Source organism: Chelonoidis abingdonii, chromosome 19 (genome assembly GCF_003597395.2).
Source record: "Chelonoidis abingdonii isolate Lonesome George chromosome 19, CheloAbing_2.0, whole genome shotgun sequence".
Lineage (NCBI taxonomy): Eukaryota > Metazoa > Chordata > Testudines > Testudinidae > Chelonoidis > Chelonoidis abingdonii.
In genome coordinates this window covers 39,382,233-39,399,415 of record NC_133787.1, presented here as the reverse complement: position 1 = coordinate 39,399,415, position 17,183 = coordinate 39,382,233, and the positions used below count along the sequence as shown (strand labels likewise).

Sequence of the window (17,183 nt, the reverse complement as noted above, 5' to 3'; positions counted from 1 at the left end):
TTACACCTTTCAAGAGTGTTTAGTAAATAGGATTTTGCCTTAAAAACGCTAATCCTATCTAATGTGGATCATCCAGCCTGAGAGTGGCGCATCTAACAATGGTGTCAGCTGGAAGGATCTGATGGAGAATGAAGTAGTCGGGAGGAAGTTATGGTTTTAGTAGGGGTACACTACAACAGTGAAGTCCTCTTGATTCCAAATTACTATGAGTGGTTTGGGACCAATAACTATCAGGCAAATAACAATCTTGACATGGAAACCTATGGGATGAGGGAGCTTTCAGATAAAACAATCCAGAGTTCTTGCAGACTCAACCTGAAGGATTAATTTTGAATACATTAAATTGGTCTATCCTTCCAGCTGGAATGAGATGGTTGATAGCAAGACACTGCAAAGAACATGTCTCTGTAGGCGAGTCTATGAGAGCCTTCATCATCACAACAAGACATATCAGTGAACAACCAGGCTCCTTCTCCTGGGCCTGTGTTTTATGGTGGCACCTTCATAAAGAAGAACACAGTGTGGCGGAGAATTGACTGTATACACTTCTTTGAGGGCACAAAAGAATGAAATCGTTGCCAGTTGCCCTTCATTGATGATTTTTTTGGGAAGGATAATAGCACTGATACTGTAGACAACCCGGAAGTGATGACCTCGAGCAAGCACGCAGGCATTCCAACTCCTGGGACGTTAGAAAATAAAGTAATGCTTCCAATGTGCATCAACCAGGCGAATTTGTTTCCCCATTCTTGCCCTGTGGTGGATTATACAATGCACAGGGCTACAGGTGAGTTTGTATTTCTGCAAATTCTGCATCTCAGTTTCATCCATATCAACCTGACAATGAAACTATTGGGAACGGGGGGCTAGTTCTGACTTCCTTTGATATGGGACATTATGCTTTTTGAATCAAGATTGGTTAGAAGGCTAGATCACAAGAGTTCTCTATCTCCAGCTGGATTCTCCAAGAACAATGAGACTTGACTGGCCATCTTGAGAGATTTAAGGTCGAATTTGCATAGCAATACATGGGAGCTGAGTGTACATAGCCTGTTATCTGGTAACTGTATCAAACACGACACACTTCTCTGAACACTCTGCAGTTGCCACTTGTCATGTGTGAAGATGAGCCCAGGATTTGCATTCTCTGCCCTGTTCTATCATCATCACAGATTTTATTTTATTGTTTACTACCACTCTTAAGTGTCATGAGACCTACGGACAGTTGCATGTTTCTCCCTTCTTCTCATCCTCATTGTGTAGACAGAGACATGTTAAAGATGTGCCTTTGTTTGGATAGACTCATCACAAGGTGTAGCAAGAGTGACACTCTGAGCTTTCCCTTGAAGTAATTATTCTTCATTTGCAGACTTGCTGGTTTCTAGGATTGTCATTAACAATCAGCTGAATGCTAAATTACAGCTCAGGAGTTATTAGTGATAGCACTGCACACTTTTTCCAAGTTTACTCTCCTCACATCTCATTTCTACTCCAGCTGAGCGCACACTTCCATATGTCCTTGAAGAGTGCTTGAAAAACCTTGTCAATAGCCTGCAATCACACTAGGCTGGGTCCCTCATCCACGCTAGACATTTGCATGTAGTGGTAGCCGTGACACAGATTAAGCTTTTGGCATGCTGATGCCAAAATGGCCTTTCACCAGTGCTAGAGGGATGTTAAAACAGTTCAGCACTTGCAGAATCAGAAGTAAAGTCACTTCCTTCGTTTAAGAGCTGTGTCCACATGCACACATATATACACAAATATTAGTGCATTATCTATAAACGATCACTGTACTGTAGCTATATTTTACCTCATTTGCATTCTAGCGGTATGCCCTCTACTGCAAAGTTAATGAACTCCAGTTAACATTCATTTACTCTTAAAATCGCACTCGGTAACAGCCACCTAGCTACAACATACAAAAGCCTTGGCTCTATTGAATGGCTTCTTACAGTCCCATTACAGGATTGGGAGCTCTCAGCCTTTCAGAATGAAAATAAATATTCATTTTCAATAAGCAAACATGATGGTTTAGGAGGGCTACAGTTTCACTGCCGATATACCACCTCTGGTTATCTGAGCCATACTAGCTCTGGAATAAGCCTGCCTGCATGATATCTGCAAAGGACGGGGAAAAAGGTCAGAAGAAAAAAATGCAAGAAAGGTGGGAGGGGGGAAACAAAGAAAAAAATAATCTCAAAATCCCCTCCCTATCCCTGCCACCAACATTGCTACAAAAATATCAAAGATGAAGTCAGACTTGATGGACTGCTAGTAGGAAAATCTCCCAGGCACCCTTCGACCCGTCCCTCACCCACTGCTGCTGCTGCTCTCTCTTCCTCCAGTATTCCTGGCTGATAGGCTTAATTTGGCTAGTGAAAGGGTTAAGTTTAATTTATACTGATTTCTATTTAATATCATTCTCTCCCCGTAGGAGCCGGCAGCTGTGAGCTGATTGTACTCTCTCATTATGCAGCCTGTATCGCTAATGGCCTGTGACAAAGGCATGGCATCTTCCAGGCCTTACCCCCGAGAGCCAATTAAACACACATACTCCCTTCCTGTTTGCAGCGCATTACAATGAAATTAAACTGAATTTCAGAATTATTTTCTCCTAAAGACATCTCTTTACAATAATTAATGCATGCTATTCTTTTGCATTTGAAATATTCATCAGGAGTGTTGACTAAAATTTTTCTAAAGCTGATTGCCCTGCACTTTGCAGCGCCTGCTGACACCGTGTCATGAAACCCCGCTGCTGGCATGATACCAAGATCAGTGGTGACACTTGCGGTGTCGCAGCTCCATCATTAATTTTAAAAAGTAAAGCTTTTCTTACGGAACACAAAATAAACAAACGGGTCACAAACAGGGCACCAGAAATGCAGCCCAGAGATGGCACAAGTGACAAGCAGCAAGGGAGGGAATCAAAAAGCCAGTCCTGGTTATGTTTAGAGCCCTGTGCGGATATAAAATTTGTATCTGCATCCGATCCACAAAAACGCTTCATGGATATAAAACTGGTATCTGCGGATTTGCAATTCTCTAGTTGTGTTAGGGTTTAGGTAGATGGAAATTTAAACCCAAAGCAAAAACCTCTAGCTTGTTTTCCACCCACAGGATTAATGGTCAGTTGGGCTGGATACAGAGAGGTCAAATATGCTGTGTGCCTTTAATCTATAAATCAAACAGCACATTGCTACTAATAGAGATAATGGGAACAGAGCAATACAGAGATACTACCTGGCTGGTTTAATATGTCAAACACAACTTCACAAGGTGTCCTGTGGCGTCATTGCACTCTGACACTCACTCTGGAACCAGGCTATTTTCAGACTGTACCTACAATTCAGAGTGTAACTGTGCGGCATGAGTGCTCTGAGTAGGAGTGCTGAGCTTTGCCTGTGCACATTCTGAACATTTGCTGTGCTGAGTTTGTTCTACGAAAATCACTTTTCTGCTCAGGAATTGTCAGCAGCTTCTCATTTTCTTGAATTTGTTACTGCACATTGTTCGCCAACAGTTGTGGCAAATAATGCCTGACTGGGAGAGTGGGCATGAGTGTTTTCATAGAATCAGAGAATATCAGGGTTGGAAGGGACCTCAGGAGGTCATCTAGTCCAACCCCCTGCTCAGAGCAGGACCATCCTCAACTAAATCATCCCAGCCAGGGCTTTGTCAAGCCTGACTTTAAAAACTTCTAAGGAAGAAGATTCTATTACCTCCCTAGGTAACCCATTCCAGTGCTCCACCACCCTCCTAGTGAAAAAGTTTTTCGTAATATCCAACCTAAACCTCCCCCACTGCAACTTGAGACCATTGCTCCTTGTTCTGTCATCAGGTACCACTGAGAACAGTTGAGATCCATCCTCTTTGGAACCCCCTTTCAGGTAATTGAAGCAGCTGTCAAATTCCCCCTCATTCTTCTCTTCTGCAGACTAAACAATCCCAGTTCCCTCAGCCTCTCCTCATAAGTCATGTGCTCCAGACCCCTAATAATTTTTGTTGCCCTCCGCTGGAATCTTTACAATTTTTCTACATCCTTCTTGTAGTGTGGGGCCCAAAACTGGACACAGTACTCCAGATGAGGCCTCACCAATGCTGAATAGAGGGGAATGATCATGTCCCTCAATCTGCTGGCAATGCCCCTACTTATACAGCCCAAAATGCTGTTAGCCTTCTTGGCAACAAGGGCAAACTGCTGACTCATATCCAGCTTCTTGTTCACTGTAACCCCTAGGTCCTTTTCTGCAGAACTGCTGCCTAGCCATTCGGTCCCCAGTCTGTAGCAGTGCATGGGATTCTTCCGTCCTAAGTGCAGGACTCTGCACTTGTCCTTGTTGAACCTCATATTCAACCTTGTGTTTGAAATTCTACTTGTGTTGGTTGGGTTGAACCTAGAGATTACATGGTTTTGTTCATCAGATTGCTGCTATTGGAGACTGTTTTAGAGCAGGGGTTTCTATGTTCTCCAATGCCTGCTCAGACATAGTGTATACTGTCATGCCAGGAATGGGACCTGCATGCAAACTGTACTGGTGCCATCAGAGACACGGTAACTTCAGATGGTATCCAGAACAAAATGAATAGTAGAGCTGGACGCGAAACAGTTTTCCTGTTCAATGAACATTTTTGAGATTTCAACATTTTTTCCTGTCCCAAATCAGGAAAAAAAAAAGTCAAGATCTCAACAATTTTCATGAGCTGAAAATCCAAAACAAAAAACAAAAAATCATTTTGGGTCAATTAAAATGTTTTGTTTAGATTTTGACCAGTTTAAGGACAAATTATTTTTCTATAATTAGCTTAAATTTCCAAATAAAAATTTGTTGAGAACTGGAAAATTGGAATTTGTTTTGAAAACGTCCAACTAAAATGTTTCCACAATTTCAATTTTTTTTTGAGTCAAGAAATTTGTTGACGTTGACCCTTTCCCATGAAGTTTTGATGACTCAGCACTTAAAAAGTTTCACTGCAAAATTCCTGAACCATGTCCTGCAGTCCTTATTGCAGCATTTTCTGCATCTTCTTTGTTCTTCATTCTATAATCCATTGTTTTAAATACTCAGCCAGGTTTGCCATTGCTGATTATGTAAACCAAGCAAGTTCTAATTATGAAGGGCCCAACCTCACTGAAGTCCATGGAAGTTCTGCTGCCATTTTCAATGGTAGTAGGATCTCAGTCCCCTATGAACAGTGCAAAGTAAGTACTGTTTTTCAGGTGTGCAGGTACTACAGTGGGGGGTCCTGTTTCAGTTCGATCCATGTATACATATTTATCAGCTTCTCAGGCGTGCAAGCAAACAGACTCAAACTCTCACTGTTGCTTAGGGATGAGGTGTGTTGACTGGTACAGGAACAGAGAAACTGAAGAGCCTATCTGGACCAGCTTCTATTTTTCAAGACTATCACGACCAGGGAGAACCCACCAACACACAGACAACCAAGGACTCAGCCACACATCCCAAAATGGAGTGATATACTGACTCCCCACCTACATTCTTCCTACAGCTGGGCACTGTGGCTGTGCCTTGCTTCCAGCCAGATGAGAGAGGGAGGAAAGATCTTCAGGGTGCCCCCTACTGACACCGATGTTGGCACTGCTCCATGAACCAGCCAGCAGGAAGACCCCTGTGGAACAAACCGACTTCCCCTCCCTTCATGCTGTTCATGCACACCCCAGTGGGACCAGCACAGTACCTGTTTTGAACCAGCCATCGGGTGTGAAAGCTTCTTTTGTTTCTTCAGGTCTATTCCAGTATTCTCGAAATACTGTAGGCCCCTTAATGAAAAGCTCACCTTCTTTGCCATCTAAGCCGGGGGTCACCTAGAGCAAATGAAGAACGAAGCAGTGACAAATATTCATACGTCAATAGTGATAGCCACCTCAGATTTCTAACCCTAAGCTACAACTTCCTACGCAACAAGGCTCAGAGAGGCAGGGAGTGCCTTTGGCACTCCCTTTGATTGTGAGCCATGATGTCCTCGGTCCATCTGCTGTATCTCTTGCTTTAACTGAGAAGCAGAGAGAGGACAAAAGTTCTAAGCTTACGTAAGCACCTCCTAGCTCAGGCCTTGGCTACACTCGTGCTTTACAGCGCTGCAACTTTCTCGCTCAGGGGTGTGAAAAAAACACCCCCCGAGCACTGCAAGATACAGTGCTGTAAAGCGCCAGTGTAAACAGTGCCGCAAGCTAAACCCCACCAGGATGTGGAGTACGTGCAGCGCTGGGAGAGCTCTCTCCCAGCGCTGGCGCTGCGACCATACTCGCACTTCAAAGTGCTGTCGCGGCAACGCTTTGAAGTTTCAAGTGTAGCCATACCCGCAGACAGGATTGATGCTTATACATAGTTTACACATGAATTGCCATACTGAAAACCCTCATCTAGCTAGTTTGGTACCCGAACCCTGACAGCAGCCAATGGGAGCTTCTTCCAAAATCAGGGAGGCACCTGCTTAATGCATCTGGCCAATTGCGAAACACCATCTCAGCAGGGAAATGACTTCCTGATGGAGATGACCTTACTTTCTGATGCAGACAGGCTGATGACCTTTGCATTTTTTACCATACCTAGATTCATAGGTTCAAGAGCCATACGGGACCATGACCACCTAGTTTAAAGTGATTATTATTCTGTTAAGGTCTTTTTTTTTTTTTTTTTACTCTTGTTAAATTATTTGCCTCAATAATATGCTGCAGCAGCCAGTTTAATTATGCTATAAACTGAATTTAAAAATGTGATTCCTCTTAGGTGTTTTACTTTTGCTACTCAGAAATCTCAAGTCCCTGCTTTTAACCCAGCAGTACAGCTGAACTGATTGCATCACACAGATGTCAAATGTCTGAGAAGGGATAAGAATTTACGAGTCTAACTCCTCAGCACTAGCCCCACGTTCCCCTCCTCCAACCCGAACAAACAACGTCTGAGATGGATTAACTGTCTGCTCCATACTGTGATGATTTCTAGGTTCAGAGACGTGACTGGAAGATGGATACCCGGTTCGGCTCTGACATCCAGAGCTACATGGAAACAAATACAGGAGGGATGAACACTTACTTCAGGAGGTGGCAAAAGTTCTCAGACTTTGTAAATCAAAATGCCAAATCTGAAAGTAACCCTCTCTTCTGGAAGAGAGGTTGATATACATCTATTACAGATTTGTTCTCCTGAACCATCCCCCAAGGGGGAAGTGCTTACCACACTTTCAGCAGTAGGATTCTTTCCCTGTTGGGGACTGTCCGTATCTCTCTGGGTCAGCTGAGCTTGGCCCTCAATTCTCCAGCAGAGAGCAAGCTCCTTTGGCTTGAAAAGCATTTTTCCTGTGGTACCGCTCACCCACCATCACGGGCCATCTCCTACACCATGACATCAGTCGTGTCTTCTAACTTCTTGTGACCTGTGTTCATAGATTTCCTTTTATCTAATGGTGTATCTGAAATGCCCGGCCTGGCATTCCTTGCTGGGGGAGCCAGTAGCAGAAGCAGTGCAGCAGTGTGAATGGTTTCTCTGTGACATCATCTGAGGAGCCCATTGAATGTGAGCATGACAGTGTCTCCCCATCAGTGTATGCGGAGAAGGCTGTTTATTGAGTATGAATGTGGGAGTGGGGGAGAAGAAGGTTCCTTGGCAATAAGAAAAGGCTCTTGCTGCTCATGTCACAGTTCCTGCAAGGGTAGTGTCATGCATTGCTCTTGAGCCACCCTTTCCGATGTCCCCAAGATCACCATGAGTGTGCACTGCAGAGACTCACACCCAACCTTTCTGAGTTGGCAAGGCAGTTCCTGTCTAGTGCAGAGCCTTTGATGGAATGAAATAAAGACGACGAGAGAAGAGTTGGCCATTAGAGAGCTGTTGCCGACCAGTCTGTGTGTCTGGCAGTGACAGCAGCCAGATTAGCCGGGATAATTTTGTGGGTTGGTGGATGGCTCAGCCTTTGAAATGACAGCTGCAGAAGACACCAGATGCCAGCTGTGCCACTTGGCATTTCCAGCAACCTGTCGCCTGGCACGGGAAAAAGCGAACTCCTGCCCTCCTGGGGAAGGCAGCAGAAGCTTCTCTTTCGACCTGTCACAGGATGCTTGACCGCGTCCTCCAAAAGACAGCAATCCTGGGATAATTAAGGTAACACCAAATCCAGAGAAATATACTCTGAGAGCACCCTGCAGAATACACAGTTTAATAATAAAAATAATAATTGGAGATATCCTATCTCCTAGAACTGGAAGGAACCTTGAAAGGTCATCGAGTCCAGCCCCCTGCCTTCTCTAGCAGGACCAAGTACTGATTTTTGCCCCAGATCCCTAAGCAGCCCCCTCAAGGATTGAACTCACAACCCTGGGTTTAGCAGGGCAGTGCTCAAACCACTGAGCTATCCCTCCCCGCTAAAAGCTGCTGACAGACCTGTGTGCTGAGAGAAAATAAAGCAAGACCAAAACCTAAGCTTTTCTGGTAAACGGCCAGGGGGTCTTCAGTTTCTAGGTCACTTACTCAACCTTAGCCTGGGTTACCAGAGACAAAAAGGGATTACCATCCGACAGCTGCTTGGTGAATGAGCTGATGGGTGTCATTTTAGTGTACACAGCACGAGCACCTCTATCACCACCATGCGTCTGACGGAGCGGCTATTCACCCACAAAAGCTCATGCTCCAATATGTCTGTTAGCCTATAAGGTTCTGCAGGACTCTTTGCTGCTTTTTACAGATCCAGACTAAGGCCACGTCTACACTATGGGATAATATCGAATTAGTTAAAATCGGTTTTATAAAACTGATATTATAAATTCGATTTCATGAGGCCACACTAGGCACAGTAATTCGGCGTTGTGCGTCCATGGTCCGAGGCTAACGTCGATTTCTGAAGCGTTGCATTGTGGGTAGCTCTTCCGTAGCTATCCCATAGTTCCCGCAGTCTCCCCCGCCCCTTGGAATTCTGGGTTGAATCATTATTGTCGCGGGTGGTTCTGGGTAAATGTCGTCAGTCATTCCTTCCTCCGGGAAAACATCAGCTGACAATCCTTTCGCGCCGTTTTTCCCTGGATTGCCCTGGCAGACGCCATAGCACGGCAACCATGGAGCCCGTTCAGCTTTTTTTTTTTCCGGCACCGTATGTGTACTGGATGCTGCGGACAGAGAGGCGATACTCCAGCGCTACACAGCAGCATTCACTTGCTTTTGCATGATAGCAGAGATGGTTACCGGTCGTTCTGTACCGTCTACTGCCGGAGAAAACTGGCAATGAGATGACGGTTATCTCTCCCCCTCTGTACTGTCCGCTGCTATCATGAGTGCCCCTGGCTGAAATCGGCCGGGGGCGCAACGCAAAAGCAAAATTGGGATTGACTCACTTGGGACTGAGTCAATCCCTCCCTTATGGTTTCTAAAAATAGAGTCAGTCCTGCCTAGAATAAGGGGCAAGTGTATTAGAGGACCAGTGTATCAGAGCACAGCTGCTCCGTGTCAGTATTCACAGGGGGTGCCCCTGCAACAACCCCACCCGTTGCTTCCCTCCTCCCCCAACCTTCCTGGGCTACCGTGGCAGTGTCCCCCCCCATTTGTGTCATGAAGTTATAAAGAATGCAGGAATAAGAAACAGAGACTTGTTAGTGAGATAAAATGAGGGGGAGGCAGCCTCCCGGGGCTATGACAGTCCAGGCAGTACAGAATCTTTTCTTTACACAGGAAAGGGAGGGGGCTGATGAAGCTCAGCCCCCAGTTGCTATGATGAAGACAGTTACCAGCCGTTCTGTACCATCTACTGGGAGTAACTGGGAGTCACTCCCATTTTTACCCAGGCGCCCCCGGCCAGCCTCACCTGAGGCCAGCCAGGAGCACTCACGGGCTGATGGCGACGACGGATATCAGTCATATTGTACCGTCTACCACCGGGGAGGGGGAGAGGAGCGGATACTGCTCTTCACTGCTGCAGCATCGCGTCTACCAGCAGCATTCAGTACACATAGGGTGACACTGAAAGAAGTCAAGAAATGATTTCTTTCCCTTTTCTTTCACGTGGTGGTGGTGGGGGAAACTGAGGAGCTATTCCCTGAACCACGCCAGACACTGTGTTTGAACCTACAGACATTGGGAGCTCAGCCAAGAATGCAAATACTTTTCAGAGACTGCTGTGGACTGTGGGATAGCTGGAGTCCTCAGTACCCCCTCCATCCATGAGCGTCCATTTGAGTCTCTGGCTTCCCGTTACGCTTGTCACGCAGCGCTGTGTATCCTGGAGATTTTTTTTCAAACGCTTTGGCATTTCGTGTTCTGTAACGGAGCTCTGATACAACAGATTTGTCTCCCCATACAGCGATCAGATCTAGTATCTCCCGTACGGTCCATGCTGGAGCTCTTTTTGGATTTGAGACTGCATCGCCACCCGTGCTGATCAGAGCTCCACGCTGGGCAAACAGGAAATGTAATTCAAAAGTTCGCGGGGCTTTTCCTGTTTACCTGCCCGCTGCATCCGAGTTCAGATTGCTGTCCAGAGCGGTCAGTGGTGCACTGTGGGATACCGCCCGGAGGCCAATAACGTCGATTTCCGTCCACACTAACCGTAATCCGATATGTTAATATCGAATTTAGCGCTACTCCTCTCGTCGGGGTGGAGTACAGAAATCGATTTAAAGAGCCCTTTATATTGATATAAAGGGCGTTGTAGTGTGGACGGGTACAGCGTTAAATTGATTTAACGCTCTTTAAATCAATTTAAACGCGTAGTGTAGACCAGGCCTAAATCGGCTACCCCTCTGATACTCTATCACCACTGGCAGTGCTCTGTATCCAATTTCTTTAGAGAGGTCAAGAATGGAAACTGTACCCTGCCACACTCCATTGGGGTCCCGCCAGGTTAAGTATGAAGCACATTATTGGATGCGGGAAGGTAGCATGGGGGAAGCTGGCACTGCTGCCTGCTGTGTGGATAATTAGAAGACTTCACTTGGCAGAGCTGTCAGTGCAACCTTTCATTTTTTTGAAAAAGGGACACGAGAAAATGAAAACCGATATATTATAGAGAGTGGCAGGTGTCCTTTCAGCATCTCTAGAATGCAAGGCTACACAGACACCTCAGCATTCTGCAAACCTGCATAAGCAAGTTCTATACTGAAGCGACGAATGTAACATGACGATCTCATGAATCTGAAGAATCATAGGAAGTTCGCCAGACAAGACTGCACTAGTCTGAGCCAGAATGGTAACTCATCTGTCGCTGAAATGTACATGGCTTTATAACTGTGAGGATGCAGATGCATAAGAGACAAAAAATCCAGTGACAGAGGTTGTTGCGGGCTCTGCTCCTATACAATCTACTCCTGAGGACCCTCATCATGAATATCCATAAAGGAAATTTTTCAAATCACTTAGGTACTGTAGCTCTTGCAACACAGACAAGATACTGAAGTCAGTTCTCACCGGTGGGGCTGCTCTGATACACCCAGTGCCCTGCCTTATGGTGATTCCATGGCTGTGGCTCCAACAGTGTTGGGGCTTTCTGGGTATTGGGCCCAAAGAAGTGAAATAAAGTCTGAAACATGTAGCGAGTCAGGCTTAGCATCTCCACAAAACTGTCAAATGGTAACAAAGGTTCTCTGCTGCAAAACGCCAGAAAGACCTTTTCTTAACCATGTTTGGTAACTCATTTCCCTAGGAAATCCCAGCTTAGATGCCATGGGTTGTTTTACAAGGAGGTCTCTCTTCACTCCATTTTCCTGCAGGTCTAGCTGTGGCATCAGACAACAAAGCAAGTTGTTCAAAGTGATTCAGTGACTCAGCCCAGAGTAGAGTCCCAGGCTCTAACCATTGGATCACACAGCTTCTTACAAATGATGCCAAAGAAGCGTCACTTGGGCTTTAAAAATAAACATTTCTCAACACACATGCTCCAATAAAACCAGTCTGAATTTCAACTGGATCTAAGCACTTGAAGCTACATCTCAGCTAAAAATCTAAAAGACAGAATATATATTATCCCCACATACATGCATTTAATTAATGGTCTGAGCCCCTGAAGTCAAGTCCTTCAGCTGAAAGGTTACCCCTCAGTTCCAGAAAGGTGGATACAGGAAACACTGAGAATGACTTTCAAATTCACTAGTAGCTGCATTTGGTTCTTCTGCTGCTCCTACTTGATTTGATGTTTTCTTTTCTTAGATGTTGAAACAAAGACTGATGTAAATCAGGCAACATCAACCTCTTTAGGCACAACCCGTCCAGCACTCTACAAAGAATAAGCTGTGCTGTATTGCAGTGCAGGAATGTGCCTGGGCATTTTTACCTGTCCTTATAAAAGGTCTTTGCAGAACACCTGCCATGTCCCAAAAGGAAGAGAGGGCGTATATCTTTAGCTGCATGGGTGAACAATCCAGCGTAGTATTTACCTGTACACTGCTCCTCCTTGCATGAATCAAACCTTGAACAGGCTCCAAATTTCTTGTCATATCAACTCAAATTTTGGCAGAGGCTCAACCTACATCTTATCTGGAGCAGAGCTCCTTGGCAGCAGGCACCTCCCTGTTGTGTAATGTAATGATGTTATGGCTGGCTTGCAAACAGTAAAACAGAAAGGCCGTGACGTTCTCTTAATAGGATTTTGCTTGCTGAACTCAGAATGTCACTGGCACTGCTCCCCAGTGTCCAAAGAGGATGCAAACCACTTGAGTGCCAGCAGCTCATGTTGCTGGAAAACAGCATAAATTAAAATTCAGGGTTCAAGGCACTTATCAGTTACAACTGCTCACCTTCGCCACAGGCCCAAATCATAGGTATACCCCAAGTCGAACACACTGCTACATGTTTCAAATTCTGGGCTTTCACCGCAGCATCATACAGCTAGCTCCTCACTCTGTTAAATCTCAAAGGTATCCTTTGTTGATACACTGGAACTAAGTTACACGCAGCTGCTGAAAGCATCCGATTGCTAGTTGCATAGATATCCTATTCTCCAAGTGCCATATTTTAATGCACGTTTCAACTGCTTTGTATTCTAGCAACTTTAACATTCAGACAGCGTGCCCTCGAAGGCTGGCATTTGATAGCTTTCCACTGTAAACCGGATTCAGCAAATTGAACTGGACCTGCCGACGCACTAGATAAGATTACATTTTCCACACATAAAAATAAAAGGTTGTAATAAATCTGCTGAAGGAATAAATCTGGGTGATTATAAAATGCGTATTTTCAATGCTTCCATTTTACCTCTTCATTAGCCGGAAGCAACAGTGGTTTGTAAATAGGTGGGAGTTCCCACTTGATGCACGCTGCCCCTCTCTGTAGGGAACCACCGGAGAGGAGTTTACAATGGACGTTAATGGAGTTAGACCTTTCATCAGGGGTAGCCTTGCACTATGGAGCAAAGGGGCATTGCACAGTACCAAAGACAAGCTTTTCACACAAAGCGCGAAAGTTGAACGTGTGTTTCAGTGGAGTCCTGCTAACGCCCGCCAGCCACCCCTCACCAAGGGTCTACAGGCACCCTTTTCCCAAACAAGCACTGGATGCATACGGCCCACAGTCCATAGGCTGCAGGCGGGGCAGTCTTGTTTGATAGGCCTCGTAAAATCTTCTGACAGGGAAAGGCCAGCTCCAAGAGATCTTGTGAAGCCCGTGAAAGCAGCAATCCCCTCCGGAAGCCTTTATGATGTCCATAGACGGTAGAGGTTGGGCTTTGGAAGGGAGTTAGGGTGGGGAGGGGGCAGGAGGAGGGGTGAGCAGTGGAGGGGGATGGGAGGAGTGAGAAGAAAGCTTTTTTCTACTTCCAAAGCTTGAAGCACATTTTAGGCATTTCACATGCATAAAGAATCTGCCTTCCTTGTCCTTTCTGGTGCCCCCAGTCTCCTGTCCTTTCTCCCCTGCCTCTTTTCCACACCACCTGCTTCTTCTCTATGTGCCCAGTGCCCTCACACCCTACAGTGAACCCCCTCCTCCTGCCTCTGCTGCAGCCCTCAAACCAAAACCACTGAGCACAACTCTAGGGGAACCCCCATCTCCTCCTCCCACTTCGTCACCCTGGTTTCCTACCCTCCTCTCCATGCCCCTCCATACACACCATCCCTCGCTCCAGACTCTACCTCTCAGCACCAACTCCCTAGTTTCCTCATCCATCACCCTGCACCTCCGGCTCAGCACTTCCCGGATTCAGTCACATATCAGTTTCTGTGTATGTTTGTGACACAAGCTCTGTGTAAGTGTGGTCTGGGCTGTAGCTGCAGGTCCCTCGAAAATTCCTTGTAGCAATACAGTCCTTTGTAAGTGAGATGGTCTACATCATACTTCCTCCTTGCTTCCGGGCCTAGCTCACTGATCTCAAAATATTCAGGCCTCAAACACAATATAAACAACATATTTCACTCATGGACATGGAATTTATTGACAGCAGGATGGGACCAGTGTTCAAGATGATGCTTCTCATTAATAACAGAGCACAGTGGGAACATCTTACACTGATGAGAGACTTCCCCACCCACAGAAAAAAATCACTGTAAGCAGCATTACCAGCTCTACAGTGCACTGCACTGAATCAGTTCTGGGCTTTCCTTTTCTTTCACTGGAAATTGAGTCTTTCACTAGATAAGAAGTAATTATAGACAAGTTCCTCTATAATTACAGTACGATGAGTGTCATGCAACACAGAGTACTACCAAATAGTGACCTTGAAGAGAAACCTGCGTTACAGGAGAATCTGCCTATGCTAATTAGGACCTGCTGAGATTCAAACTCAGGCATTGTGCACAGAAGGCAACATCATCTCAGCACACAGTAACTGAAGACAGTGATAATGCCGATGTTTTCTAGTGGGACACATGTCATAAATGCACCAGCTGTGCCCTCCATGATCACTGACACAACATGAAAAAAAGCAGCAAGATAATTTAAATTTGAAAGAAATGATTCTTAACAACATAGTCCCACTTCCACAATCAGTATTGTACTGTGCTGGCTAACCAGGCTTGGGGTGTTTCCTCACATTACATTTGTAAGTAAGTTATTTTGAACCAAGAAATCATTAAGCAATCCTGCCTTTTTTTAAGTGTCTAATAGGGAGACAAAAATTAGGACATGTGCTATAGTTATTTTACTAACACTCTCACAACTTCTTATTTTTTTAAAACACTAGACCATGGGGGAAAAAACTATTTGTAACAGAGCAAAAACTGTAGCTCAGACCCTTTGTACCTACTGTACATGGTATGGCTGTACAATACTGGTCACAGAGCTGTCTTTATGCACTGTATCACACAGAAAACTAATTAACCATATGCCACTGCAGAAAAGAGCTGCATTTGGCCCATAATACCACCCAGAGGAGCTATAAGAAGTCTTTAGTACTGGGATCTCACTAGCCAACGGCTTCTTCTATTTCAGTGGCCGCTTCTGCACGCTCAGCTCAATTTCTACACCTGCAGAGCAATGTTTGCCCACAAGGCCTAGTTTTAGAGCTCATTTTATTTCAATGACTTTCTCCCTGTCACCAACCTCCTCTTGCCACATCCACCACCAAGCTTTTGAGCTGGGCCGGAGAGCAGGCAGAGCCTATGCAAAGCCTCGTTTACTATATTGCTCCACACCTCTATCTTTCCGAAGAGCTTCCATGCATTCTGCCCCTGCAGACATTCTCCAACTCCTCAAAAGGGCATTAACTAACCTTAAGATTCCCAAAGTCAAGAGTGACTGCAGACCAGCATGCTACTAATACATGAAACCCTTACTGTAATGCCTAGCCACCACCTAATAACCCCTCCCCAGCCTAGCTATTCAGACAGCCCAACGTAAGTCCAGACCAAGGAGGTACTAGCCTCCCATTTCCCTTCGCACAGATAGCCAGCTTGACGGGTCTTCATTCCCAGCATCTACTGGAGGGCCAAAGGAGTGGAAAGCCAACCTCCCCCTGTGAAAGGGGCAGGCTGGATCAGTGAACTCTGCCTGAAAGTGCCATCTGTAGAAAGGGAGGATGGAGTGCATGGCTCCTTCCATCACCAGCCTCTTGCCGAGGGTGCCAACTGTGGCTGTGGTTTTGGGATGCAGGGTCCTGTCCTCTACAAAGTGGTCTGAGACCATTAACTTATTTGCAGAAACCAGCTATCAAACAGCACCTTTTAATCACTATCTACCTGGGCCAGATTTCAGCTGATGTCCTAGTGGTAAAAGGTTCGCTAGCATATTACCAGTCTCCTAGGCAATCAGGTTTCACACAGATACATTCATAATTAAACATTCCCCATTAAGTTCCATGTTTTTATGCAATCATTATCTTTTCTGTGAGCACTGAGTCCTGCAGCATCCTGCAGAAGGCAAGCGAGGCAATTTTCTTCTTGCTGGAGGAAGGCAGATTTCTGCTCCATAAGGAGAGAACATAGAGCAAAAAACCCCCAAACCCAGACTAATCTACAAGGCCACATTTCACATCTGTTTTTGCCATGTTAACTCTTCATAAAAGGACTGTGAATAACATAAGCAATTTACTTTTCATTTTGGAAGGTTATAAACTTAAAAGCAAAGGGGCAAAAGCAAGACTGACTCGCAGCGTTTTCACTTAAAAACAAACCCTGCGCTTATAGCAACTGCTATGAAGTTTGAAACACAAAATGTTTTCCAGTGATGCTGATCTTTAAAAGTTACTGCACTGATTCATGCCAGATGATCTTGCAAGAACCACAGTAAACTACCAAGACGGAGGAAGGTCAATCATCTTTGCAATTATGTTATGGACAAAACTTTCTTGATCTACATTAACATCATAAATGAGAAGAGTAATATTATTCCAGAAATGCCAACAGCTCCATGCTCCATAGTGCTGTCTTTCTTGTTCACAGTCTTCAGAAAATAATAAATGAGGCGAGATGTCAGCACATCTTCCCACTTCCCGTGCGCTGTTCATTAGAGAGAGATTTCGGAGGTGCACTTGCAATGCCTGTTTTGATTCTGCGCTGGGGGCAGGCAACCAGTCTCTCTGAGAACCAGGCAGAGAATCAATTAACATCCTGCCACTGTTTGCTGCTTTTCAGAAGCCTTACTGGGAAGTTGAGGTGGACAGACAGGATATGTTTCAGGTGGTGGCCCCGCAGGTCAACGTGTAAACCGACCTTTGCAATCTGAGCTATGTCACAAGTGCGAGTTTGACAGGTCTTATCCCAGCCCATCTTCAAGAAAACACAACTCAGGTCATGTTCCACCCACTTCCCAACC

The 17,183-nt window shown here is 45.4% G+C and overlaps 1 protein-coding gene across 4 annotated transcripts in view; it reads right to left on the bottom strand.

Annotated features, from left to right (window-relative positions):
• Positions 1-17,183, bottom strand: part of ACSF3 (acyl-CoA synthetase family member 3) — a 122,613-nt gene that overhangs the window by 44,796 nt on the left and 60,634 nt on the right. For all 4 annotated transcript variants that reach the window (XM_032764199.2, XM_032764198.2, XM_075073898.1 and 1 more), the window contains one exon: positions 5,704-5,830. In XM_032764199.2, coding sequence (XP_032620090.1) covers positions 5,704-5,830 — 127 coding nt within the window. The remainder of the gene's footprint in view (positions 1-5,703; positions 5,831-17,183) is intronic.